General features: G+C 43.2%; 1 protein-coding gene across 1 annotated transcript in view; it reads right to left on the bottom strand.

Moving 5' to 3' along the window:
• CFAP99 (cilia and flagella associated protein 99) overlaps nt 1–26,963 on the bottom strand; it is a 172,511-nt gene that overhangs the window by 74,737 nt on the left and 70,811 nt on the right. The window contains 1 exon segment of the mRNA XM_027836284.1: nt 12,339–12,451. Coding sequence (XP_027692085.1) covers nt 12,339–12,451 — 113 coding nt within the window.

Below are 26,963 nucleotides of genomic sequence, written 5' to 3'. Positions count from 1 at the left end.
AAAACAGTCCCTGCCTTCATGGAGCTTATAGTCTAGTAGAGGGATAAAATATGCACAGATAATGATGGTACACTCTACATTACAGGTATACTAAAGAGGTACATACATGTGCTATGTGAGGGAAGAAAGTTGAGTTCAAGAAAGACCTCGTAGAGAAGGTGATATTTGAGTTGAGTTTTGTTATAATTACTGTTTATTAATAATAAATAAAATAACATTAAAACCTAATAAGTAGTGGATGACCAGTCCTTGCCCCACCCCCACTCCCAAACCAAAACTATACCAACAAATAGGTGAGAGGAAGATAGAAATATCATATGGGTAGGAGGGCATTCTGGTTTCAGGGACTAGCACAAGCTCATTTCCACAGATGTGGGAAAACATGGGGCTTGTAGAATGGGGAGATGAATAGGAGAATCAATATGCTGCAGGAGCATAGAGAGTATGGTGGGTCTTGAATGCCAAGCCCCTTGAAAAGCAATTTGTGGGTAGTTCTCCAACAACCCAGATATAGTACATATTGTGAAGAGCAAACAAAAGACATTATTGGCCCCTAAAATCTCGTAACTAAGATTTTACAACCAATGCATATTAGCTCCTACTAGGTGGTGCAGTAGATAGAGTGCTGGGCCTGAAGTCAGGAAGACTCATTTTCCTGAGTTCAAATCTGGCCTCAGACACCTACTAGCTATGTGACCCTGGGCAAGTCACTTAACCCTGTTTGACTCAGTTTCCTCATCTGTAAAATGATGGAGAAGGAAATAGCAAACCACTCCACTATCTTTGCCATGAAAACCCCTAATGGGGTCATGAAGAGTCAGACATGACTGAAACAACAAATCACACTTAGGTCTCCTCACCAAGGTTACCCCAGGTTTAAACTACCCTATAGATCTGTATCTACTCAAAACAGAGACCACAATCCCCACCATTTGCTAGTCAGCCAGAGGACACATATAGCAGTTTGCCCGGGGTCACAATGCCAGTATGTTTCAGGGTCAGGACTTAAACTCAGGTCTTCCTGCTCTTAGGCTGGCTCTCTACCCACTACTCCATGCTTCTGCTCACAATCAATTCTATTTATTTCCCAGAAACCTTCTATCTGTGCTTTGAAGCAAAGGTGCCGTTATTAGCCAAGTTGAAGTATGTGAGTGAGAGCTACAGTATCTTAATCACGTTGATTAAGAGATTATCTGAATTCACTGTGCAACCATCTAATAAAGAGTAAACAGAGGGGGTTATTAACCTAATAAAAAGAGCTGGCAACTGCCATCTGAAATAATGCCAATTCACTGAATCACATGGCTGTCCACTGTGCTCAATGTTCAGAAAGGAGCCAGTGGATGGATTTGTTCAGGGCTTAATTTTATTGAATTTAAGACACCAAAGATGAGGTGAGATTGAGTTGAAAGAGTAGAAACGGGGAAACAGAAGGTGGTGCTGATGGAACAGCCAACTCTTGCCTCTCCTGGCCCTGTTTTTCTGTTGGTTTTCATTTTAATGCTTACTGTTTAAATTAAAACCACCCTGGATGACAGATCTTCATTTCTCTTCCCTTTCCACACCTTGGAGGTGATTTGCGTGAACCACGCAGAAATATTCAGGGACTCAGCTATTCCAGTCATTGCTCTGGCCCTGAGACCAAGGCTGCAATGCAGAGAAATGAGAAAAGTCTCTAAATTTAGGGCAAAATTCTCTCAGTGATGTCAGTAGGCATCTGCATATGTGGGGAGGAGGAGAGCCGAGAATAAGCATTCTTTGTTGGGAGACCAGGTTGTTGGCTCTAGTTACGAGGCATGTGTGTGGCCTGGATGGGGTTTGAAGACCTTGGGGGCCAGGTCGGGGGGGGGGGTGTTACTGTCTCCCCAGAGGCTTTTCCTATGACAGGTTCGACTTGATTTTATAATCCCAGGCTTTTGTGCCAGAAGGGACAAGATCATAGGTTGAAATAGAGGAGGGGCCTTGGAGGCCATTACATCTAACTCCTTCATTTTACCAAAGAGAAAACCCAGGGCCAATGAGGTTAAATGAGTTGTCTGAGGTCACTCAGGTAGCGACACATCTAGTATTGGAATCCAGTGCCTCTGACTTCCAATCCTTAGCATAAAATAAATTCCTAGTTGCTGTGGAGAGTAGGATTTTCTGGCATGCTCAATGTACATTTGTAAAAAGTTCTATTGAAAAGGGTTTCTGGGTGCATTGCTTACTCACCCCCAATGCAGTACACCCCAGGATGCTTCCTTGGTCTACCCCTAATCCCACCTCTGCTTTTATAGTCATGCAGGAAGGCCATAGGCATTTATTAAATACTTTCTAAGCTCCAGGAACTGTGTTAAGTGCTGGGGATGCTAAGAAAGCCCTCCCCCACCAAAAAAAAGCCTTCCCCTGGAGCTCACATGGAAATGCAATGGGAGAGACAGAATGTAAATAACTATGTGCACATATAAGATATATACAGAATAAATGGAAAAGTAATGTGGGGGGGGGCATTAGAAGAGGGGAAGGACAATGAAGGTTTTCCTAGAGAAGGTAGGATTTGAGCTGAGTGGTGAAGGAAGCCAGGGGAGGGAGAACGGAGGGCCTGCCAGGCATGGGGCAAAGACAATGTAAAAAGCCCAGATCTCAGTGATGGAGTGTAATGTGTGAGCAGCAGCAAGGACAGTGTAGCTGGATTGTTGAGTGCATGGAGGTGAGAAAAATGTAAAGACTAGAAAAGTAGGAGGGAGCCAGGTGGTGCTGGGATTTAAATGCCAAGTAGAGGATTTTATATTTGAACCTGGAGGTAATAGGGAGCCACAGGAGTTTAAAGAGTAGCGGATAACAGTCTTCCATTTGTTCATTTGATCAACATTTATTAAGTACCTACTATGTACCAGGTACTGTGCTAAGTGATGAAGATATAAAAAGAGGCAAAAAGACAACCCCTGCCCTCAGGGAACTGTGCTTTATGAAAATCACTTTGGTGACTAAGTGGAAGATGGATTGGAGTGAGGAGAGACTTGAGGCAGGGAACCCGCCTCAGAAATTCAGAAATTCAGTCGTGAGACCTAACTCTTACATTTATGAGCTATGTGACCTTGGCTAGTTATTGTTCCTCTGAGTTTCAGTCTCCTCATCTATAAAATGGGTATAATGATATTTGTACTATTTAGTTCACAGCTTTATTGCAATAGTGCAGGTGAGAGGGGATAAAAGATGCTCCAGGGTGGTAAGTGTATGAGTAGAGAGAAGGCAATGTATAGTAGAGGTATTGGGAAGACAGAAATGACGACAGGTTAGATACATGGTGTGATGGAGAGTAGTAAGTCAAGGTCACAAGCCTAGGTGACTAGAAGGATGGTGGCATCCTTGACTGTAATAGGGAAATCTGGAAGAGAGGAGGGGTCCCTACTGGATATCCAGTCTGAGATGTCCAAAAACCAGCTGGCACATGGGAGGGATATTAGGGCTGGATATATAGGTCTCGGCAATGATCTGAATGGAGATGATCAAAGAACCAACGGGAGATGGTGGGATCACCAAACAAGACCGTATAGAAGGAGAAGAGAAGAGGGCCCAGAGTTTTGGAAGACGCCTGTGAACGGTAGGCATGGTCTAGAGGAAGATACAGCCAGGGACACTGAGAAAGTGTTGTCAGGAGAGGGGGAGAACCCAGAGACAGTAATGTAATGAAAACCTAGATAAGAGAGGGTAACCCGGAGGAAGGCGTCCTTAGAGGGATCAGTGAGATCTCGAGGAATGATTGAGAAAAAGCCCGGGGATCCCCAGGACTTGGGGAATGAACTCTCAGTCTGACCCTTGGTGATGGTGGGGGGTTCAATAAACCTCAGAACAGTTTCAGGTGCCCAATAAGTCCCCAGTGTACTAAAAAGCCACTTAAGCTCCCACATCCAGATCAGAGAGGCACAGCAAATGACAAGGTGGTGCCCCGACACACAACAGAATATTTTTCTCCTGAAAATTTAAAATGAGGGTTCTGACACAGCCTTACACTGTGATTCCATTGCAGTAAGGTTTCATCTCTTCAGAACTGGAAGAGAAACAAATTTGGAAACTGGCCCAGAGAGACAGATTTAAAGGGCTAGAAGCCAGCAGCACCTACTGATAAGGACATCATAAAAAAAATGTTAGCTGATCCTGCCTTTAAACATTGCCACCCATTAGTGTGCCAGAGAGGCTCATACAACATTCAGAAATTCAGAATCGTGAGGCCTCTTATATTTATGAGCTACGTGACCCTGGCTAGTATTGTTCCTCTGAGTTTCAGTCTCCTCCTCCATAAAATGGGCATAATGATATTTGTACTATTTAGTTCACAGTTTTATTGTGAGGAAAGCTTTTTGTAAAACTTAACGGTAACTTGAAGGTACGAGGTGTTGTTTCTAAAAGCCTAGTCCAGGATTTTAAGGAACAGAAATAGCCCTTGTACTCAGTTCATCTAAATAAGGAGCTTAGGGACAGCCAGGACTGTGATAAAAACATAAGAGTAAATAAAGAGACACATCTGCCTATATACGTATATATATGTGTGTATATACACATATATATGTGTGTGTGTGTGTATGTATATATGTGTGTGTGTATGTGTATATATACACATACATATATATATATATATGTGTGTGTGTGTACATATATATGTAAAATAGCCCATATGATAAGCCCAGGAAACAAGCCTTGCCCTGAACTACAGGCTGATTCTGGGTAGCCCAGGGGGTCAGCCTGGGTGGGTGTTTCTGTGCTCAACTGGATAAAGGGAACTTTTGCAGATGCATGAACCCAGGTTCAGCAGAACCCAAGTAACCTTGACTATGCCAACTGTGAGAGGCCAACCGAAGAGGAACACTGAGGTCCACTTTGGTGTTCAGGGCTGCGCTTAATAGATTCACTCATTTCAGCTGTTTCTATCTATGTTTTTCCCTCTTCCTCCTTTCCCTTGAGCAGGGGTTCTCAAGCATTTTTTTCTGTTGTGAAGCCCTTTGGCAATCTGATGAGGCCTGTGGATCCCTTCCAGGAACAATGTTTTTAAGTGCATGATATAAAGTACTCAGATTATTAAGGAAACCAGTTAGGTTGAAATAGAGTCATTAAAATATTTGAAAGACAAGTTCGAAGGTTACATCCTGCTCCAGTGCCTAGCATAGTGCCTGGCACAGAGTGGGTGCTTAAAAAATGTTTATTAATTGATTGATTGATTGCTCTATGAGGAAGGGGCCTCATTGCACCACGCTGCATTAGGATTGTGATGTGCTAGACTGCAGGAGACATAAAGATGAATGAAATATATTCCCTGCCTTTAAGGAGTTGATGATCTAAACAGGGGAGATGAGACTTATATACACGTAAATGCTGGATGTGGAGTCAGAAGGCCTCGGTTCAGTCTTGGTGCTGCTACTCATTAGCTGTGTGACATTTCTTCAGTTGCCGCCTATGTAAATGGGAGTAGTAATACCTACACTGCCTTCCTTAAAGTGCAGGACTGAAAATCAAATGTGATTATTTATATAAAGTGTTTTGCAAACTGTAAAGCACTATTTCTTGTTGTTCAGTCACGTCCAACTCTTCATGACCCCATGGACTTGTCTACTGGGTTTTCTTGGCAAAGATACGAGAATGGTTTGCTGTTTTCTTCTCCAGCATGTCCTCATTTTACTGATGAGAAACTGAGACAAATAGGAGTTAAGTGACTTGCCCAGGGTCACACAGATAATAATTTTCTGAGGCTGGATTTGAACTCAGATCTTCCTGACTCCAGGCCTGGTGCTCTATCCACTGCACCACTTTGCTGCCCCATAAAGCACTATACTGAGTTATTATTACAAACAATTTTATACTCAGAAAGGAAGTCCAAAGGAAAGGTTCAGAGTACCATGAGAGATCTGAGGAGTGACCACTCCCCTACAAGGAGTGGGATAGAAATGGCAACAAAACTATGAAGACTGGTTTAGCTGACTCCTTGCACCTAGTAGGAGCTTAAATATTTGTTGGACTGAACACTGAAATAAACACGATGGTAGGAAGTAATTGTCTCAGAATTAATGTGCCATGAGAATTTGTTCTTCCTATAAACCTTCAGATTGCTGAGTTTATAGATCTGATGGCAATGTTCATTTTTCTGATGCATGCACCACAATAAACCCTTACGTGTAAAGGTAACCTTTGCTGAGGCAGCTGCAACTTTCTGTTCTGATGTCACAAGCTGCTCCCCAGAGTCCTCAGCCCTGCATCAAGCTCTAACAGCACTTTCCAGTGCAGCATGATCTCTCTCCAGGTGTCCCCAGGGGACTTTGGGGCAGGATGGTGACCTTGGTTGACTTTGGATTTAGGCTGGGGGTATTAAGCTGTCCTGGCTAGCCTAGGCACTGAGGTTTAGCGCACCTAATCTGGGTAGATAGCTTTATGATGTGTGCTGTTGAAAAGCCCCACAATAATCTCAAGCATAACCACATCTTCTCCCCAAATAGGTGGCTTGGAGATGGTTCTGGATCTTCAAAGGCTGTGCCTGATCCTGCCAAACTAAAAAAGCTTGGGATGTGGACTCAATGATGGAGGACCAGCTGAGTTAAAAGTGGAGGGACTCATCATCAGAAACTCATGAAAATTGTCTATTAAGGTGGAAAGGCTAAGATCTACACTGATGCAGGGAATAGCTATGCGAATAGTCGTGGATCCTTAAAGAACCATAGTAGAATAGCATCCAAGAGGATTATCAATCACGTAAAGAGCTAAACCATATATCACGTGTGACATAAAGTAAATGTGCTATATAGTCGAGGTTGAAGAATACACATTATTCATCTCCAGTGTATTTGGCCGGACCTTGTATTGATTCCAGATTGTATCAATCCATCTATCTTCAGGAGAATCCTGCCTGGAGTGGGCAATGGATTAGCCTAACTGAATCAGAGTCAATTCTTCCAGAGACAGGGGAGGGGGTGGGGCAAGGGATTGGGGGCCATTTTACCAGGCCTTGAAGAAGAAAACATCACTGGGGAAAGAAGTCATGCTCCAATTTGGGATCCAACAGAGCAGACAGAAAGTGGTGCAGAGCCAAGGCTGGCTTCATGGGGTGATCAAACTCGAAAGCCGGGCAGGAGATGGAAAGAGGATTTTGGAACAGCCTAGTCAAGGACAGCAGTGCACTACAACGCAGAATGGAAGGTGTGCCAGCAGGCTGCCAGTTTGTCTCATATAACTCCTTCGCTCAAGAGAGCATTGTTTTATGCCTATAGTATACTGACTTTGCCCCCATCCTTGCTTTGCTTCACTGGTGTTGCTGTGGGTACAAAGTAGAATAAAGCACTGCTGCTAATTCTTTGGAGGCAGAGTAACAAATTGGAGGTCTTAAGTTTTCAAAAACCTCTTTCCATAGGGCCACCTATCAACCCCCATTGCCCTTCCTTAGGCTACAGAAACAATTAAAAAGGCTCTCCATATTCCACAAGACACCCAGAGACACAGTTACAGTTAATTGCATGTATGTCACACCCCTTTCCTAAGATTATAAGCTCCACAAAGGCAGGGATTCTGTCTTCTCTAAACCTTGTAAAGTTGATGGCTCCCCTAGTACCTAGCACAGTGCTCTGCACACAATCGGTATAGATGTTCATTCAGCTGAATATGTGAAGAAACACAATAAAGTATGCACGTATAATAATGACACCGATTGTCTACCAAAGACGTGTCCTTTTCAGAGTTGCCACCAATGATGGTGCCTCTGCTCAAGGCAATTGCCTTCAGAGGTAGCAGCAGCCCTGGCGCTGGGGAGGCGAGGAAGCTTGAGTTACCTGGAAATGAAGGGCCTGCTTTGGTGTAATTAGCTAGCCTATTTAAGGTGTCCTGATGCTATGACAAACTGCTAGTGTCATCTAAACCAGCCACTGTTATTCTGCTGCTGAGAGGACGCTGGACCTGAGAGAGAAAGGCAGAGTGGCCACAGATCACCATACCACAAGTGAACGGCTGTGACTACAGCTGAGTGGGCGTCCTGGGTTTTTTCCCTTCTGGGTCAGGTCTCTATGCCTGCTCCCCTCTACTTGTAGCTTCATTCAAGCCTCCTCATACTCTACTTCCTATGCAGAGGCTTTCCTGCATTCCCAAGCTGCTAATGTTCTTCTTGTTAAATTATTGTGTTTATACTTATCTGTTTTCATGTTGTCTCCTCCTAGCAGAATGTGACCTCCTTGAGGTTGAGACTGTTTGTTATTGTTGCTTGGTCTTTGCATTTCTACTGCCTTGCATATAGTAGGTCTTTAATGAAAGCTTGTTGGGTTGGTTTGGAAGATACCCAATAGTGGCCCTCTGGCCATGTCTTGTCTATCTGGAGCCAAAGAGGTGAGTAGTGTGGAGATTTGGGTAAAGCAAATAAGAAAAGATGAAGGCCCAATGATGGGCTGAATGCTGCAGGCCCAGGTGTTAGTTTATTGTTTGCTTCCTACCAAGGCCATTTGATTTTCCCTAAGAACACACCCACTTAAGAGGCTTTGACCGTTAGAGTCTTGGGCACATCCTTTTGAATATCCTTAATGGTCTCAAATCTTCATCCTTCAAAGGTGGCTCTGATTTTTGGACAAAGTCAAAAGTTATTCAGAGCCAAGTTCTGTGAAGAGAGCGGTGATTAACTTGCCAGATAATGGCATGACCACTGAAGACAAGAAATGAGTTGGAGATCTTGAGAAATGGGACCCATTTCCTTGTGTTCCTTCTAATTGATTCTAAAGGTAATTCCCAGAGTGTGTATATGAATGTGAACAATGGCAAACTTGCTAGAATGTGCATCGCCTTCCACAGGGACCACTCTGAAAGATAACATTAACTTGTCTGGACTCATTCTGGTGTGTTCACTGTGCACCTTGAAGACATACATTTATGGGGTGGATCTGCTGTAGTTACAACAGACCCATCTATCAAGGCTCTGTTCTACTTCCTCGGTGAAGCATTTCCTGACCAGCTCAAACCACAGACATAGCTCACATTTCTAAATTCCTAATGCAATTTTCCTAATCATGTAACTTTCTGCCTTGTGATATATTGTCATCTTCTTCTGTGATCGCTTAATGTGCATTTTCTCTATAACTAGCCTATAAACTGTTTAAGGGCAGGGGCCATGTCTCAGTTTTCTTTTGGATCCTTTACAGATTAAACCCCAGATTTTAGCTTCCTTACCAATAAGCACAGGATGGGTCCACCCTGCGTGGTGTAGTGGGAAGAATTTTGGACTAGAAATCAGAAGGCCCAGAGTTCCAATCCCAGCTCCGTCACTCGGGAACTAGCTTTGTGACACGAGGGTAAGTTGTCTCCTTTCCCACATCCCAAGTTTCCTCCTATGTAAAATGTTGGGGTTGAACAAAATGGTCTCCAATATCTATTGCATCTCTACTTATGTAGGTGGTCAATAAAATCCTTACTGAATGAATGACTTAACAGAACCTGCCAAATGCATTATTGCCACTATATCTTTTCCCCCTGATTAAGCCCAGTAAGCCACCAAAAAACTTGTCTTGTGCATCCCTTAAGCACAGAAGTTGGGGCTATGTGGCACAATGGAAAACCCCTGGATCTAGAACCAAAGGACTTGAGTTTGAATTCTAATCCAACCTGTCTAACTTTGGGCAATCCTGAACTTCCCTGGGCCTCAGTTTCCTCATCTGTAGAATAAGAGGTTAGACTAAATGACTTCTAAGTTTCCTTTCAGGACTAAGTCTATGATCCTAAAGAATGCAGCTCTCACCTCAGTATAGTCTAAGGAAGGGCTCTCCAACAATCAGGGCTGGTCACCCATAGGAGGAGCTGTCCCAGGAGGCAGGTGCCCTGATGGGATTACTTCTTGTCCAGGATGTTGTAGGGGGTGGGGTTCTGGCTCTAGGTAGGTGTTGGAACAGATGATGGACAGTGGAGCGTCGGGAGGAATCAAAGAAGTGACAGAATCTCAGGACATAAGAGTTAGAAGAGATTGTAGAGATTATCTGGCCCTGATGCCTGAAGTTCCCAGGAGAGTTTACAGCTGCCCTGAGAGGTAATACCCAAGGATTTTAATTTCTCTTGGCGTGGTCTATCCATCCATCAAGGCAGTTTGCACTTTAGCAGGAGGTCTTCAAGAGTTGTGGCTAAAAAATTAATCAGCCTGCGACCAACATGCTGGTGAGCCTTTCCAACTGGTCTTCCCACACCATGTATACAGTCTAGAACTGGGCCCCTATTCAAAGCCTTTTTAGCTTGGTAAGTCTGATTAGAGGGGGCACAGTGGATAGAGCACTGGGACTAGAGTCAGGAAAACCAGAGTTCAAGTCTGGCCTCAGACATTTAACTTGATGTGTGACTCTCAGCAAATCACTTTACCTTTATTGGCCTCAGTTTCCTCAACAGTAAAATTGGGCTAATAATGGCTAATAATAACCTACCAGGGTTGTTATGAGCATCCAAATGAGACAATATTTGTAAAAAGCTTAGCACGGTGCCTGGCACAGAGTAGGTACTATTAATAAAGGCTTGTTCTCTTCTTTTTCCTCCTTCCCTATTGGGCAGATCATCATTATTATGAATTATTTATTGCAGGACCCAGGCATCACATGAGAAGCTACTAGTCTTCCTTGTAAGAAGATGGTTACATCAGTTACACCTCACAGTCACAGAGCCAAGGAATGAGTTGCACACTCAGATGTAGACAAGCCAGGGTGGGTAAACATCTGAATTCCTATAGTGTTATTAGGCACAGAAGGCCTTGGGAGTATATTGTTAATTACAAAATCATGGAATTATATGCTTTGAGAGCTGGAGTAGAGATCTAGTCCCCCTTTCATTTTACACATTCATTTATTTGTTGAATAAACATTTATTCAGTACTGACTGTAATACAATGTGGCTCTGGGAAACAGTGGCTCAGATTAGGGAAACTGAGGTCCAGAGTAGGGAGTGACTGGCCAAAGGTTACTGAGAAGGAATAAAATTCAAGTTTTCTGGGTCTCGGGTCAGACATTTTCTACTATACCACACGCTCCTCCTCTTCTCTTGTTCATGTTTTAGCTCCTTAGCTGGAGAGAGAGCTCTCCTTCAGCACAGGGACTGTCACATCCACTGCAGAGCCAGTTTGATGCAGAAGTAATTCATGTTTGTGTTGTGACTTAAGGTCACTGAGCGTTTTCCTCATGACCTGGTGATTTGGGAAGTTTAAGAATTATTATCCATATTTTATGGATGAGGAAATTGAGATAAAGATGGAGCGATTCGCCAAGATTACCTCAATGGCAAATGTAGGATCCAGAATTCAAACTTGTGTCTCCTGGCTCAAGTCCAAGGGTCTTTCCACTACTGGAACAGAGTCTTGCCTCTGTGACTAACTACCTATGTGACATCAGGCAAGTAAGTCATTTCTGGGTCTCAGTTTTCTCATTTGCAAATTAGGAGTAATAAAGCTTGTCCTCTGCCCTGTCTATGTCCTAGGGATGTTACAAAGATCAAAGGAGATCATGTGGGTAAAGTGCTATATCGTTCAACAAAAACATACAAAGCTTAAACAAGACAGGATACCTGTATTCATGGAGTTTACAGTTCAGAAGGGAAATTAAACAAACTCCAGGCCTAGAACTCCATCCACTGTGTCATCTAACTGCCCAAAGTGGTGAAACAGTGGATAGAGCACTGGGCTTGGAATCAGAAAGATTTATCTTCATGAGTTCAAATCCAGCCTCAGATACTTACTTACTGTGGGACCCCAGGCAAGTCACTTAACCCTGTTTGCCTCAGTTTCCTCCTCTATAAAACGAGCTAGAGAATGAAACGGCAAACCACTCCAGTATCTTTGCCAAGAAAACCCCATGAAGAGTTGGACATGGCTGAAAAAAATGACTGAAATCAGAGATGCCTTCCAAGAAGAGGGGCAGCTGCTCTTAGTTCTTCAATGTGTTCTTAAAAGAGATACGCCAAGGGCCACAGACACCCCAGGTCTTGTAGGTGTGACCCAGGTTATGGTATGCTGGTAAAGGTTTGACGTGGCTCTTGGTTGGGGGGACGTATGCTAGACACACTATTAAATATAATATGCATTGTTACCATTTTCTCTATCACTTTCATGAGTTTGAATAACCAACAAAACAATAAATCAAGCCCCGATTTTGTGGTGTAAAGGTGTAAATGCTCATACTGAAAATTTAACAATTGTGAGCTGGTTCTAGCCAGCTCTATCATAACTCCACTTCCAGGGAACCTTTCCAAGCTGTTGATACAAACATGAGGAAAAGTGTGTGAAACTTGTATCCTGTTTCACCAGTTTGGGGACTGTGGGGTCCCATCCATTATGTTGCAAAGATGATACAACTTACATTCATGTTGATGTTACTCACTTCAACAATGGCTCAATCCAGGTCTCCTTTACGTAAGAGGCATCGTAGATTAAACTCCATTCATCTTTTATCCATGTGGTCAAATTCATGATGTTGAAGAAAAACTGGAGAAACTAAGGAAAGAATGTTGACCTTTCAGCTGTCACATATGAAACATTTGGTGCACAGTCGTTTTTATAGCTTAAAATCCAGTTTTCTGAACTCCTCTGCAGTTCCTTCCTATTGCTCTCATACTTTTAGAGGCACCACAATGTAGTGAAAAGAGACCTAGAATCAGGAGCCGAAATTCATATCTTTGCTTCAACATTTATTATCTATGTGACCTTGAGCAAGTCATTTAAACTTTCTGAGCCTCGGTTTCTCTATCTGTGAAATAGAAATAATAGTGGCACTTTCTAACTCAGCATTTTTGTGAGGAAAGCATTTTGTAAGCCTTAGAGTTCTATGAAAATGGGAGCAGTCATTATCTAAGAATATTGTATTTATTTCTGTTAATCAGGGTCAGCCATAGATGAAATGGAGTAGGTGACTGCTTATTAAATTGTGAGGTGAAAGAAAGCCTCCTGTCCAGAAATATTTCCCCAAATGATGCCCAATATTCCACCATTAATAAGGCCTTCCTTTGCTTTAAGTAATTCTCTAGGAATACTCTTTAAAAATGCAAATTTCCCCAGGATGGGAAAGTAATGTAGCATAAGTGCCATGAAGGAAATCGCACTCACATGAAGGAAAATGACTCACTTTCCCATGATGCCACAGGCCCAAGGCAGGGTACCAATAGAAAAGAGTCACTGTGCTATCATGCCCTGGGCCCCAGGCACAGATGTTGCTTGAAAACAATAAATAAACATACTCTTGGGATGCTTTTTCAGAGCCATGGAGAAATTGGTTGAGGACATGATCTACTTTGAGGCATTGGTTTATCTGGCGAATCACATCATATTTAGGAAGATACAAGCGCATGCATGAGGAATGGCCACTGAAAGGTATTTAGGAAGCTAAATGCTACTGCTCTGAAGTTATCAGTTGACAAGTGTCATTTCTTGTCACAAGGGAGTGAGTCCCGACTGAAGAAATAGAAGCTACAAAAAGTAACTCCAGGCCATGCCAGAAGAATTATCAGGAACTGAAGACATTTCTATCAGTGGCTGCTATTAGAGACTTGTGAAGAATTATGCTATCACTACAAAGCCTCTCATGGATCTTACCCATGGAGATACGGTGGAGAAGAAACATAAGCAGGAAATGTGATTAGGCCTTTAAGGACCTGGTTAGCTTCCTCTTAAATGAAGTGAAAACTTAGATGGCCTGGGGGGAAGGAGTTCTGCATCAGAAGAGGGATAATCACCAGAAGCCATAGACTTCATTGACAATGAGACCTGTGATCCCATCCTTAGGTTGGAGGTCTTGACTTTGACCCAGAAGTTATGACACTGTGTTTACCTTGTGGCTTGATAGCGAGTATAGATGGATAACAATCACTGACCTCTATTCTTGAAAAGTTCTATAGTCGGATTCTACTAGCCAGAAATGGTTCATGGCTCTAGCTAACTGTGAGTTCATTGTTGATTATCAGCCAGGGAGAACCAACATGGCTGTAAAAGTCCCAGTGCATGGGGCCTTACACATCCCAAACCATTTTTATATCCATGGAGGAGGTGAAGGATATCTGTGACGTGAAGGAAGCAAGTCCATTAACACAAGAAGGGGAGGTTGAGTGTCTGGGACTTCCCTTGGAGACCGTGCCATTGGCATATTGGCCATAGTCAACTAACTGGCAGACAGAATAGATGCAGGACGAAGAAGCATGAAACATGATAAAGGTCAAAAGAGAGGGTTTTGATCCTCATGGAATCAAGCTTAGCTCACTCAGTGGTTGAGGGATTGGCAGAAGTTGCGAGTCATGCCACAAAGCACTGAATTGGGCTGTGAACCCACATGGAGTAGGGGATAGCTTCCTTTAGTTAATTCTGCCCAAAGTCTACTAGGGTATAACCTTAAAAGCCTTCCATGACGAATGTGGGCATCTAGGCCAAGAGAAATCTCTGGCTCTAGTGCAGAATAGGTTCCACTAGCCAAGAATGGCAGTGGGTGTCTATAAGAAGTATAAGACCTGGGCCATTGTATTTGGAAGAAAGTGCTCCTGACCTGTAAAGCTTAAATAATAGCAAGCCTCTGGAGCTGGTGCACAAAGAGTTCTTGTCTCTAGAAGGGGAGAAAAAAAACATAACACCCTCATGGTAGGGGACTATTTCACCTGTAAACAAAGACTCATCTTCCTGAATTCAAATCCATTCTCAGAACTTTACTAGCTGTGTAGCCCTGGGCAAATCACTTAACCCTTTCTGCATCAATTTCTTCATCTGTAAAATGAGCTGGAGAAGGAAATGGCAAACCATTCCAATATCTCTGCCAAGAAAACCCCAAATGGGGTCATGAAGAATCAGATATGACTGAAAACAACTGAACAACAACAACGACAAAAATATAATGTGTATCTACAGACTCAATGTATACCTGGTATAATTTGCAGGGACTGCAAATTTTATAATCAGGGAAGGATGCAGAAGACATGCATGATGGAGGAGAGAAGTAGGTTAAGACTCACTTTCCCATACTTCCATGGGAATGAGTCACGGCATTGAGGAAAAAGGCTTACTTTCCCATAATGCCATAATGCCAGGTACTGACTGGAAAACAGAGAAATCCAAGTCTGTTGAGGGAGGGAGAATGGCAGGAGTGTGGGAGAGGCATGGTCCTTATCTATGATACAGCAGTGGCAGTGGCAGTGGCAGTGGCCAGGGCATTGACTGCTGAGTACATGCCGGAGTAACTAAGCCAAGCAGGGTGGGAGTTGTGACTGTCTTTCTGTTTTGTTCAGATGTATGGCATATGAAGGACTAGAGTTGAGGTGTTTGTAGACACTATGTTCAAACTCAACTTTTGCTACTTTTACTTCACTGTTCATGTTGTGAATGATTTATGCAGAACCAGGGAATGACCCCTCTGGGGGAAAAAAGAGGATGGCCTTGTTTTCTTGCTACAGAGGCTTAGATATGAGTTCCATTTGTATCCTTTACATGTCTATTAAATTATGCTTTATGTTCAAATTTTTATTAGCCTTGTTTTTCCTGCAGATATGTTAACACAGATTCCCTTGGAGGGAATAAGCCAGTAATCAGCAAAATTCAAGGGTTCTCTGATTTATCAAGGTCAGGACAAAACACAACTCCTCTGTAAAATTTCAATCACTTCCCCTTTCAACTGTCCCTGCAATGATGTCCCCTGGCAACCCCCACCCCCACCCCGTGTCTATCTTCTCCTCTCAGCCCAGAAACATTCCAATCTTCTGAAACTCCAAAGAAGGGAAAGGGCAGCAAGGCCTGGGGCATTGAATAAAAACTTGCCTATTTCGCAGTCTTGCCAAAGACAGGCTCTACATGCAGCAATATTGGTATCAAAGAAGGGTAAGGTGTGGTGGGATACTGGAAGAAACACTGGACTGAAGGGCAGTTAGGAGGCTTGACTTCTCTTGTCATTCGTGGGCAATGCAAGTGTGTGGGAGTTGTCCACAGCTGTTACTCATCCAGAAGAGCAAGAGGGATGGGATTAGCCTTGCCCACTCCAGTTTAAAAGCCCTCTGGTACATTCCGCTTCCTGTGAGTGACAAATTGTGTGAACCTCTTTGGTTGCACTCAGACCCTTTTTCTTACTTCAGCTTTCTATTTCTAGCTGGGCCCAGACTCTCAGACCATGCTTCATTCCCCACCCCAGTCATCCAATGGGACACCAGGGCCCAGGCAGTGTAGACATTTTGTCATCTCTCCCTATACCAGGCATAGATTCCTCTTGCCTTTGGCTCAGGGAGTCATAAATCAAATCAATATTACCTTTGCTACAGGAATGACAGAACAATCTACTGCCCTCTGAGGTTACTCACAAGCCCTAGGACTACTTAGGGCAAAGCTCCTGTCCCCGGCCACCACTCCAGTTATGTCTCCCTTTAGTAGAAGACAAGATCCTTGAGGGCAGGAACTGTTTCACATGTATAGCCCCAGTACCCAGCACAGTGTCTAGATTAGAATATAGTAGGCCACAAGGGATACTTATTGATTTCTTGACTTGTGTGCTATCTGGCTTTTGTTAACCCTTGTTTAGATTGTTGATTATGCCTGCTTACTTAGATCTGGTAGACTTCTTGTTGCTATGAGCCTCATGTCCCAGCCCCCTCCCATTGGCACTCCAATTAACTGGCCCTTCTGCCAGCCCCTTTATTTGCTATTATGGTGACTGACCTCTTGCTTTTCTCTCACCTGTGGCCTTTCATAGACATAGACTGTACCAGGAGGGAGCACCAAGTCCCCCATGGCACTGGGCTTCATTAAGACCTGGGTTCAAAAACCAGCTCTTCAATTCAATGTATGTCAACTGGGACTACTCATTTCATTACTCTGGGCTTTCTCCCTCCATGTAGGTCAGGTTCTATGATGTCTAAGTTCTCCCCAGCTCTAAATCCTATGATTATTTGACTTCAGGAGGAGTCTTGTCATAAGTTTCCCCTTCTCTCGCCCTAGTTCCTAGAAAGAACCAAGAGACACAGGACAAGGTTTGACCAGATGACCTCTAAATTCTTTTCCAGCTCAGACATCCTGTGATTCTGTCATTTTAGTGGGCAAAGACAGACACATTTTCTCTGTTTCAGTTCCCAAATTGACTGGACACAGTAAGAAACACAAATTCCTACGGCAGGTCACTGATTTTGTGTGAGTTTGTACGGCAGATAGTGATGCAGGGTAATATCTGGGTCCTTTATACCTTTAATAAGCTAGGACTAACTCCTCAAAGCAGGCTGGGAAAATCCCCGTTGTGCTCAGTATTTTCTAAGGTGATAAATCCCAGCTACCACCTCTTCCCTTTATTCTCCTTCTCTCCTCCAGATTTAGTAAGGCTCTGCCAATGATCTCAATGCTTCTGTGGGAGGATGGAAAGCACAGAGAATGCCAAGCATCTGCAAGTTTAAACTGAGGAAGAATATTCCAAGATCCTTCCAATCATGTTCAAGACAGTGTGATCCGCCAATTGCTCCGGAGACAGTGTTGGCCTCAACATGCTGACTCAGCATCACTCTCAGACATCAATTTGTCTTATTGTACACTCTTCCTAAAAGTGATTGCTCTGAAAATGTCGCAGTATTTTCAGGACTCCTGCAAGGTCTGATTGCTTTTGAGGTTGGTTCCAAATAGCTGAGACTCGGGAAGAGAGAATGGTTCTGACCATGGGTTCTGGCACATAAAGGGTTATGTTCCCAGAGAATAAACGCTTCTAATGAGCAACATAAACTTGCAGTGTTTAAGTAAAAGATCTCTTATAGTCTGGCAACTGAGGAAAGCCAGCAGAGCCTTGGAGAATAGGTAATCAGCATCACAATGAACAGGATACCCCTTTCTTGCCTGGGGAGGTAGTGTTTAGTCCAAGGATTTAAGGAGAAAGGAGAAAGGTTATTACTGAAAGTAGAAGCAACCCTGGTCATAGCCCAGTTGCCTCTGGGCAGAAAAGATTTAGTTTTAGTAGGAGAGAGGGTAGGCCTTGCGGGTAACCTAAGATCTTCCTTATGCAAATGTTTTGAGTGCTTCTTCAGCTGACCTATGGGGAGGGTACTTGGGCCAGGAAGGAGGGGCTTGCCTCTCCTGCCTCCACCCCCAGGTGCCTTAGTACTATGATTGCGTTTCCTGCCTGTACTAGATGAGGGGGTCAATTTCTCATTAGAGTGATTCTGACTTAGCTATAGACAGTATAGGCTGTACATCAGTGAATCTGAGCTATGACTTTACCCTATTCCTTAAGCAATGTGTTGGAAGGCCCTAGATGTTACACCTGAATACAAAGGACTAAGATTATATTCAGGGAGAAATATCTCAGTAAATTGCTTGAAAATTGAATTGTAGGAGATAGAGGAGGAGGTTAGTGAAAGAAGACCAACCTTGTGTCTGTGCGACTGAGGATAAGCTAAATTAGATCGAAATCTTTTCTGGGGGTAGGAAGAAGGGAGACTGGAAGGAAAGGGGGCACAGTAAAAGTGGCTTGCCTATCACTCTTTGAAAATGCCTACAAGCATAATGGGAATTTTCCCAGCTTGCTTTTAATAGGCAGTCACAGAATCACAGAATCACAGGTTAGGGCTCTTAAAAGCCTCAAGATCATCTAATAAGGATAACTCTTAGCAGCATAAACTCAGCTTTCTACTCTGGAATCAGCCCATTGCAAGCCCTGATGCAAGGAGAATGGGTCCTGTCTCTGTGTTCCCAGGAGAAGAGTGGACAGGGAATCTGCCCCTCTGTGTCTCTCTGTGGTTAGTGGTAAGAGCCGGAAAATTAGACCCAGTCGAGGCTGTTGTGCCTTTGTCTGAAAGGTCCCTATCTTTGATACCTACCTATGGAACAAGGCAGCAACTCCCACCAAGGCCATCATTTTACAGATGAGGGGAGAGAAGCAGAGAGGTGAGCTAACTAGGAAATCACACAGCAAGCTAATGCCAGAGCTAAGACCAGAGACCCTAAGCTTTCTAATTCTTCATCCAGTATTCTCTCTCCTTTACCTCACTGCCATCCCTTCAATATTTTAAGGAAGTCTCGAGAGCATGAACCATCTGGAGTATATGCCCTCTTTCTGATCATAAAAATAGCTCATTTTCACAACCGTTTTTACTCTCTGGGAAAAAATGACAAATGTGTAATTTCATAGTCGGGGAACAGTGTCAAAAATATATGAAGTTATGAAATGGAGAATCAGTTATTTACTCCTCAAAATGCCTGAGACTTGAGTGCCTTGTGTATACTACCATAGATCACTTAAGATTGAAACACATTATTACAGCTGAGCTTCTAGGGTGAGCCCTGTGTGCAGTGGGTATTCCTCAATACTCTAATAGGAGCTAGTGTGATTTAGGATAGGTTGCTGACTGCCAGCTCGTGGACTTGGTTCTATAATGGTTTCTCTACCCTCTAACTGCTCGTATGTGGCAGCCCGCTCTCATCCACCAGGGATCTGCCTCTTAATCTTTGGGTGTGCTCCAGATTTCATTCTTCAGAGGCAGTGGCAGTCCATGATGTGTAGCCGGGCAGCATTACTGGAAGAATATTTATGCTAAAAAGTTGGACTTTCGTTTCAGAAATTTGGAGTCACTAGAAGCATTGTATAGTGTCTTCAAAGGAAATCAGTATGTTTTCTTCTTATGCAATGCTGGGACCAGTTCACTGCACATCCAGAGTGCCTGTCAACCCACAGTATACATACACATACATATGTATACACATACATACATACATATATGACATTCCAAAAGTCTTAGTGCACTTCCAAGCTTTAATATCTTAAAAGTGTACTAAGACCTTTGAGGGCACTTGTATGTATTACACATATATAAACACAATATACATATACAAATATATATACACAATCTATATCTATGTAATACATATAGGGTAGGTATGGACTTATTTTAAGTTCTCTTTTAAGTTATTTAAACTTAAAAGTGCACTGAGACTTTTGGGACACCCTGTACATATATGGTAAACACACATACATATATTATATACACACACTAATGGACCTAATTGATAGCTGTCCATCTAAATGAATATCCTGGTCTGGATAATAGGCATTCTTCATCTTCTGGATTTTTTTCCATGTGAATAGGCTAAATTTTTCTCAGTTTCAGAAACAGGATAACAAATATGATCATAGCGATGCATATGCAGAAAATGAGGTGGGCCAGTCAAGTATTGAAAGAGATGAATAATTAAGAGACAGACCCCCCCCACACACACACTCTACTGGTTAACTCTACCACATAAAGAGATCTAGAGGAAGGGCTCCAGAATGATGGATGGACATTCCCCACCTCTGAGTCCCCTAGAATTTACATGAGGAAATGAACAAGAGTTCCAGGCAGGAAGAGAAGGCATGGTTAGGTTTTGATCTGCCCTGCTGAAGGAAGCACCCGCATCAATGAAATTATAAACCAGTTGAAGCCCAAGGTGAGTGACATCTAGGTAAGCCATTAAGACAGACATTTTGCCTTTTTATCACTTTACTTTCCCTTTAGGTAAAGAGGTGGTGATAATTCTCAGTAAGTAACTCATGCTTTCTAAATTCTCAATTATAATGTGTCTGCCCTTCCATAGATCACACAGAGGTTAATAAAGAAGGTGGTGGTGACACAGCTCTCTGGTGGTGGGAAGTTTGGGCAAGGCTGCCCAAATGTGCCTATGTGATGCCTGGCTATGACATTCTCTGTCTCTCTTGCTTCCTCTCTTTATTATCTACTCCTTCCTTCCTTCCTCCTTTCCCTTACTCCCCCTTCTTCCTTCCTTCCTGCTGCCTCTCAATGAAAGAGCTAAGAAAATGAATGTTTATGAAGATCTTCATATAACAAAGAGATTCCCCAGCCCCTCCTGATAACCTGTTGATCTCAAGCACCATTCTCCACAACTATAACTGTACCAGTTACCACATAGGTCACTTTTGTGGAGACAGCGTAGCACAGTGGAAGGGGCACTGACCCCGGAGGCCGTGGACAGGACCTCACATCCCACCCCCGAAGATGACCATCTGTGTCACCTTGGACAGGTCACTTCACTTTTTTTGGTTTCTTCATCTGTAAAATGAGGGGGTTGGAGCAGATGGCCTCAGAGGTCCTTTCCAGCTCTCAGAGATCTATGAAACTCTGTAGAGCTTTTCTGTTACAAAACATTTTGCATACATTATCTCATTTTATCATCATAATGAGAGCTCACATTTATACCACCCTTGACAGCTTAAAAGTACCTTACATCCATTATCCCTTTTCATGCTCATCACAACTCTGGGTGATAGGCAGAGAAACAGGATGATCCCTATTCTACAGAGAAAGAAGCTCACGGTCAGGAACACGAGGTGACTAGCTCAAGGTTATGCACCGAGGGAGTGGCAGAGCTGGGGCTCAGATCTCATCTCCTGACTGCAGGGCTAGGGATCATTAACGCACACCCCCATTTTCTCCCCCAACCCCCATGCGGACTGTCTTTTGGAATTTATTGTAACGGGATTTGAGCTCTAATGTTTAGATTCTGTCCTTGGAAGCCAAAGCACATTTTCCATTATGCTGGGAATTTTTAGCTATAACTGCTTTGTTAGAAAAGCTCCAACCACACTGGTTAAGGAGGAAGGCTCTGCCCAGGGCAGCAGAGATCACAAGGAAAGGCTGGAGTCGCCAATATTTCAAGGGGACTCACGCCCTCTTCTTGCTGTTTTCTGGATACCATTAGGGAAACTGGGCCCCTGGCAGCTCTGATGTCATAGTTCAAGGAGGAGGTACCATGATAAAAGCATTAAGTGTCCACTCTGTACAAGGCACAGGGAGGGGCATTGGGCTTAAAGTCAGGAAGGTGAGTTTCGATCCCACCTCTGACACTTAATAGTTGTGTGACCCTGGGAAAATCACGTCCTATCTATGCGCTTCCAACACAATTCCCTAGGCACAGTTTTATTTACCAAGTCACCCACGGGCTGCACAGAAGGAATGGGATCTCTGTTTGGTGGAGGAAATTCCCCCATTGGGAATTCCCTACCCTGATGAGGTCGATGCTTCATGTATATGAAAGATGCTATATTAGATGCTAGGAATACAAAGACAAGAATGAAATAGTCCCTGTTCTCAAGGCACCTGCACTGTACTCAAAAGTTATAGGAAGAGTACTGGATTTGAAGTCACATGGCCTGAGTTAAAATCCTGGCTCTGTACCTTGCCGTGTAACCTAGGATATATCACATAACCTATCTGGGTCTCAGTTTCCTCAGGTGTAAAATGAGGGCATTAAACTAGATGACCTCTCTGGTCTGTTCCAGATCTATGAAAGGTAACTTGAGCAAGGAAGTTGTGTCAGATAAACAGCCATTTTACCAGCATCTCCAGTTCCCATCTGTCACGTGTTTTCCCTTAACTCCAAACTAAATTCTCCAGCTTGAGATGGCTCATTTTTGTTTCCCCTGCATGGTCTCTCACTCTGGCATTGGCCCCTCTCTCTCCAGAAGTGATCCCTGTTGAATCTGATCCTCTATGATCTAATACTTACGCACTGACCATAAATTTATTTGTACTACACTTCTCAGTGTGTGAATCATGTCTCCCCTACTAGACCATAAGTTCTCAGACAGCAGGGAACATACATACATACACATGCACACATACATGCATACATATGCATGTGTGTATATATTTTTTTGTTGTTCCATGAATACCACCACCATCACCACCACCCCTAGCACCAGGGCAGTGCACTGTCATGGTAGGATACTAATTAACATTTGCTGAAAGGTCAACTCTGAGTGTGTGATGTCACTCTTACTGAAAGTTTCTTTTTCAATCAAAATGTATCATTTGATTCTGGGAAGGTCTGTAGTTAATTTGGTAGCTTAATAAGATTCCTCAGGGAGATCACAGACCTCGGTCTGCTTACTCATCTTGTACAAAATGCCTGGCACAATGGCCAGCTTCTGAGGAGAAGCTGACACTGCAGAGAAGCTCTTTCTCCTAGAGGGGCAGGGTGGCCACTGGGCTACACCGTGGGAATGATGTTCCAGGGACAGCTGAAGGAATGGTTGTGATGTCATGGTGCACCAGACTGGGCTCTAGGAAAGGCTGGGCATTGCTCCTCCGGGGTTATACAGAAAACTCTCCGTCACTGGCTTAGGTAGCATGGTGGGCACAAAAAAAGATCCCCGGACTCCTGAGTAGAGACCTGTGTCAATCCTGGCTCTGACTGTTACCAGCAGTGCAACCATAGGCAAGCTAATGGATTTATCTCAAACGAGATAATATTTGTAAAAGTGCTTAGCACAGTACCTAGCACACAGAAGGTGCTTAATACATGCTTGTTCCCCTCCCCTTGCTGAGACTCAGTCTCCTCATGTTTAAACGTGGGGATGACAATATTTGTACTATCTGAGGAAATTGCTTTGTAAAATGTCAAGAGTAATTGAAATGTGAGGTAGCACTACTGTTTCCATCAATGTTTTGAGGATCTCTGACTTCTTGATGTGGGCAAGATGATGTAGATTATCATCACCAATGGAGTTTACAACCCCTCTATGACTTGGTGAGCAGTACTGATGAGTTGTTGTGGCTGAAAAAAAAATGAGTTGAGTGAGGCTGGCACTTGGGTGAGGGATACACAGCCTGCTCTGGGGAATGAACTTGAAATCCTTCCAGCTTGGTAGGATCTTGGGTTCTGCTCCTAAAACATAGGGTCCTCTGGCACAATGAACCACTGGGATGGCACTTTAGTGGAGGATAATTATTATTAGCACTAATAATAATAATAATAATAATAATAATAATAATGATAATAATATATGTGTGTATTATGATCCTTAAAGAGAACTCTAGTTTGGTCCAGAGAATTTTCTCTCAATAGAGACTAAAACATGACCTGAAAACCTACAATACAAGATCATAATCCACGTAGGTAATGGACTTGCAGTCAGAGAACCTGTGTTCAAATCCTGGTTGGCTCCATCACTTGTGACAAGCCAAGCTCCTCTTCCCTGTAAGCCTTAATTTCCTCCTCTATAAAATGAGGGTGTTATATTTTAGATGACCTCTGAAGTCTCTTCTGGCATCCTATGATCCAATAAGCAACTTTCTGAGTTCTGAAGACTTTTTTTTTTTACTGCCTCTGGGTTTTCAGATTGAATAAATTTAAGTTCAAGAAAAGAAGGTAGAATGAAAAATGAGTCTCTAATGGAGTCAAATCACTTCAGACACCCTAAAAATAAATTTCTCACTTTAGTATGAGACATTTAGAAAAGCACTGATTGTCAGCCCATCTGCTAGGCAACAATCCTGAGCACCTACTTTGTGCAGAGAGCTGCCTGAAAATCTGTGTGGAAATGCAAAGAAAATGGATAACAATAGGTCACAATTTACAACCTAAATGAGATAAATACTGATATATCCTAAAGTATATAAACGTATAACAGACAGTGTGGAGAGTCCCGGTTCCACCCCTTAATAACTCACATTTATAAAGCTTTCCTCATAACAACCCTCAGGTAGGTACCTGAGTGATATAAGTATTATGATTCCCACTTTACAGATAAGGAAACTGAGAGGAAATGCCTCCATCCTGGTTACACTGTTTCAGAAGTGGAATTTGGGAACATTATCTCCCGCCTCAGAATCCCAGAACATGCCAGCCAAGAAAGGGCAGCTGTGAGCCTGAGGCTATCTATAGGGGCTTCATGGAGAGCATTGGAGCCGGTGTTTGAGATGTGCATATTGAGAAACTAGTCTCAGCATGGCATGGTAAAGCAAGGGGAGTTGCCAGAGAGCTGGCATTGTGCTAAAGTAAGCGTGAAGAATCTGAGTGGCTGAGACAGCAGGGGTGCAGAGCTTGGAAAAGGGTGAAAGTGATGGGATTCAGGAGACGATTAAGTGAGTGATACAGGAGAGGGAGGGGGAATGAGGAAATGGGCTTGATGTCTGGGTCCTGCCTACCCCTAGCGCCCCAGGCAGTGATCTGTAACAGCCCAAAAAGCAATGATGAGAAGCAGCTCACGAGTTCTGCTCTCATCAGTCATTGGAATTGGGTTAGTTTGTGATTTCTCATTCTGCTTTAGAAAGATGGTGTCTGGGACTGCGGGGTCTGGATGCCTCAAGGGTACCTGGAGATCAGGATGTGCCTGTCTGTGAGTGTCAGCGTCATGACAAATTTGGAAGGAACCTCAGAGACGATTTAGCAGAACACCTTCATTTTTATAGCTGAGGATTCTGAGGATTAGAGAGCTAAGTGACTTGCCTGAGGTCACACAGTTGCTAAGCGGCAGAGGCAGCACTTGGACCCAGGTCTTCTGAGTCTTTGCACCCCCAAATTCAGCGCTCTTTTCATTACACCAAACTCCCCCTCCAGGCTCTCTTTTCCTTTTCATTATATCTCTAGTTATACGAACTTAAATTCAGTTTGTTTGTTAGTCAATTAAAATTTATTAGGCACCTATTATGTGCCAGGCATTGTGCTAAGCACTAGGGATAGAAAAAAAAAGGCGAAAGACAGTCCCTGCCCTCAAGAAGTTTACAGTCTAATCTAAATGTTCAATCTAAAGTTCGCAAGAAGGCAACATATAAAAAGAAGCTGTTTCAGTATGTTTCTCAGTTTCCTCATCTGTAAAATGGGTATAGCAATACACATGTTTGTCATGAGGATCAAATAAGAAGAATGTATACATTTTTAAGGTGCTTTGTAAATTGTAAAGTTCCAAACAAATGATGATGATGATGGTTGCAATTAATCACAGCATACAAAGAGATACACAAATGCTAAAAGGGCCATTCCACAAATAGCATTAAGATCTTATTGGACCAGGCACCAGAAAAAAAAATTAAAAGAAATATAAGACACAATTCTAAACGGGTATAGCAAGAAGACCATTGGACTTGGAATTATGAGGCATTTTACCACACAGGTGTTCAGTAAATGCTTACTGAATTGAGAAAAAAATCTGAAGGTGTTCTTGTCTGCTCTCCTATAAAGTACATAATCAGTTTGGTAGATATGGGGACAGTCATGTAATTGAAAACAGAGCTGGAGTTTATTTTGGAGTCTCAGTTTCAACACAGCTAAGTCATCACTAGGTTTTACTTTTAGGTTTCACTCTCCTGCTCAGGAAGCTCCAGTGGCTCCCAGTTACCTCTAGGATAAAGTTACAAATGCTGTTTGCATTTGGGCTCTAGTTGACCTAAATTTTTAGCCTTGTTATAAGTTATTCCCTTTTCTGACCTCTCCAGTCCAGCCATGCTGGTGCACTTGCTGTCTTTTATGTGGGATATTCCATTTCCCACCTGTGCGCCTTTGCAGGCTGTCCCCTATGCCTGGAATGCACTTCTTCATTTTGGCCTCTTGGAATCCCTAGCTTCCTTCAAAGCTCAGCTCAAATTCTTCTTCACACATAAAGCCTTTTCTGATCCACCTTCACCCACCTCCCCTGCCTGATTATCCCAGTTGCTTTTGCCCCCTTCCACAATTACCTTGTATTTATTTATGTAAGGTGTGTGGGTGTATATGCATGTGCCCACGCACCCGGGTCTGTTGCCCAGGTGGAGTGAGTGCATGTCCACATGAGTCTGTAGCAATGTGGCTTGCAGGAAGACATGCATAGGCCACTCCAGAATCTTGCCTATCCCTCTTTGGGAGAGACGTGGACTCCTGCCAGGAGGGGAGCAGGAGATCAGAGCCACTAGGCTGGCCTGCCTTCCTATCTTCAGAGAAGGGATACCAGATGAGAATTATATCTGCCTGCCTCCCTCAGTGGTGTTAATCTAGGGGAAACAATTTGAGTTCAAGTTGCTTTTTCTGGTCACAGCCCCTCATAGGGAAGGAGCACCAGGTTCAGTGTGAAGGCTTGGCACCATTCTTGCCCAGTGCTGGTCACATAAGGACCGCTGCAAATACTGAAGAGCAAATAAACCCATTTATCCAAGTAGATGGCAGGTAGAAATAAAAGAAGTTATACAGATTACAATATACTAAACAATAGACAAGGTAAATAAGCTCTCCCACTCAGAACAAGAGAGAGAGAAAGACAGAGAGA

Source organism: Vombatus ursinus, unplaced genomic scaffold (genome assembly GCF_900497805.2).
Source record: "Vombatus ursinus unplaced genomic scaffold, bare-nosed wombat genome assembly UNPS02014818.1, whole genome shotgun sequence".
In the NCBI taxonomy this organism is placed as follows: domain Eukaryota; kingdom Metazoa; phylum Chordata; class Mammalia; order Diprotodontia; family Vombatidae; genus Vombatus; species Vombatus ursinus.
Note: the sequence above shows the minus strand (reverse complement) of the source record. Positions and strands in the feature narration are given on the sequence as shown.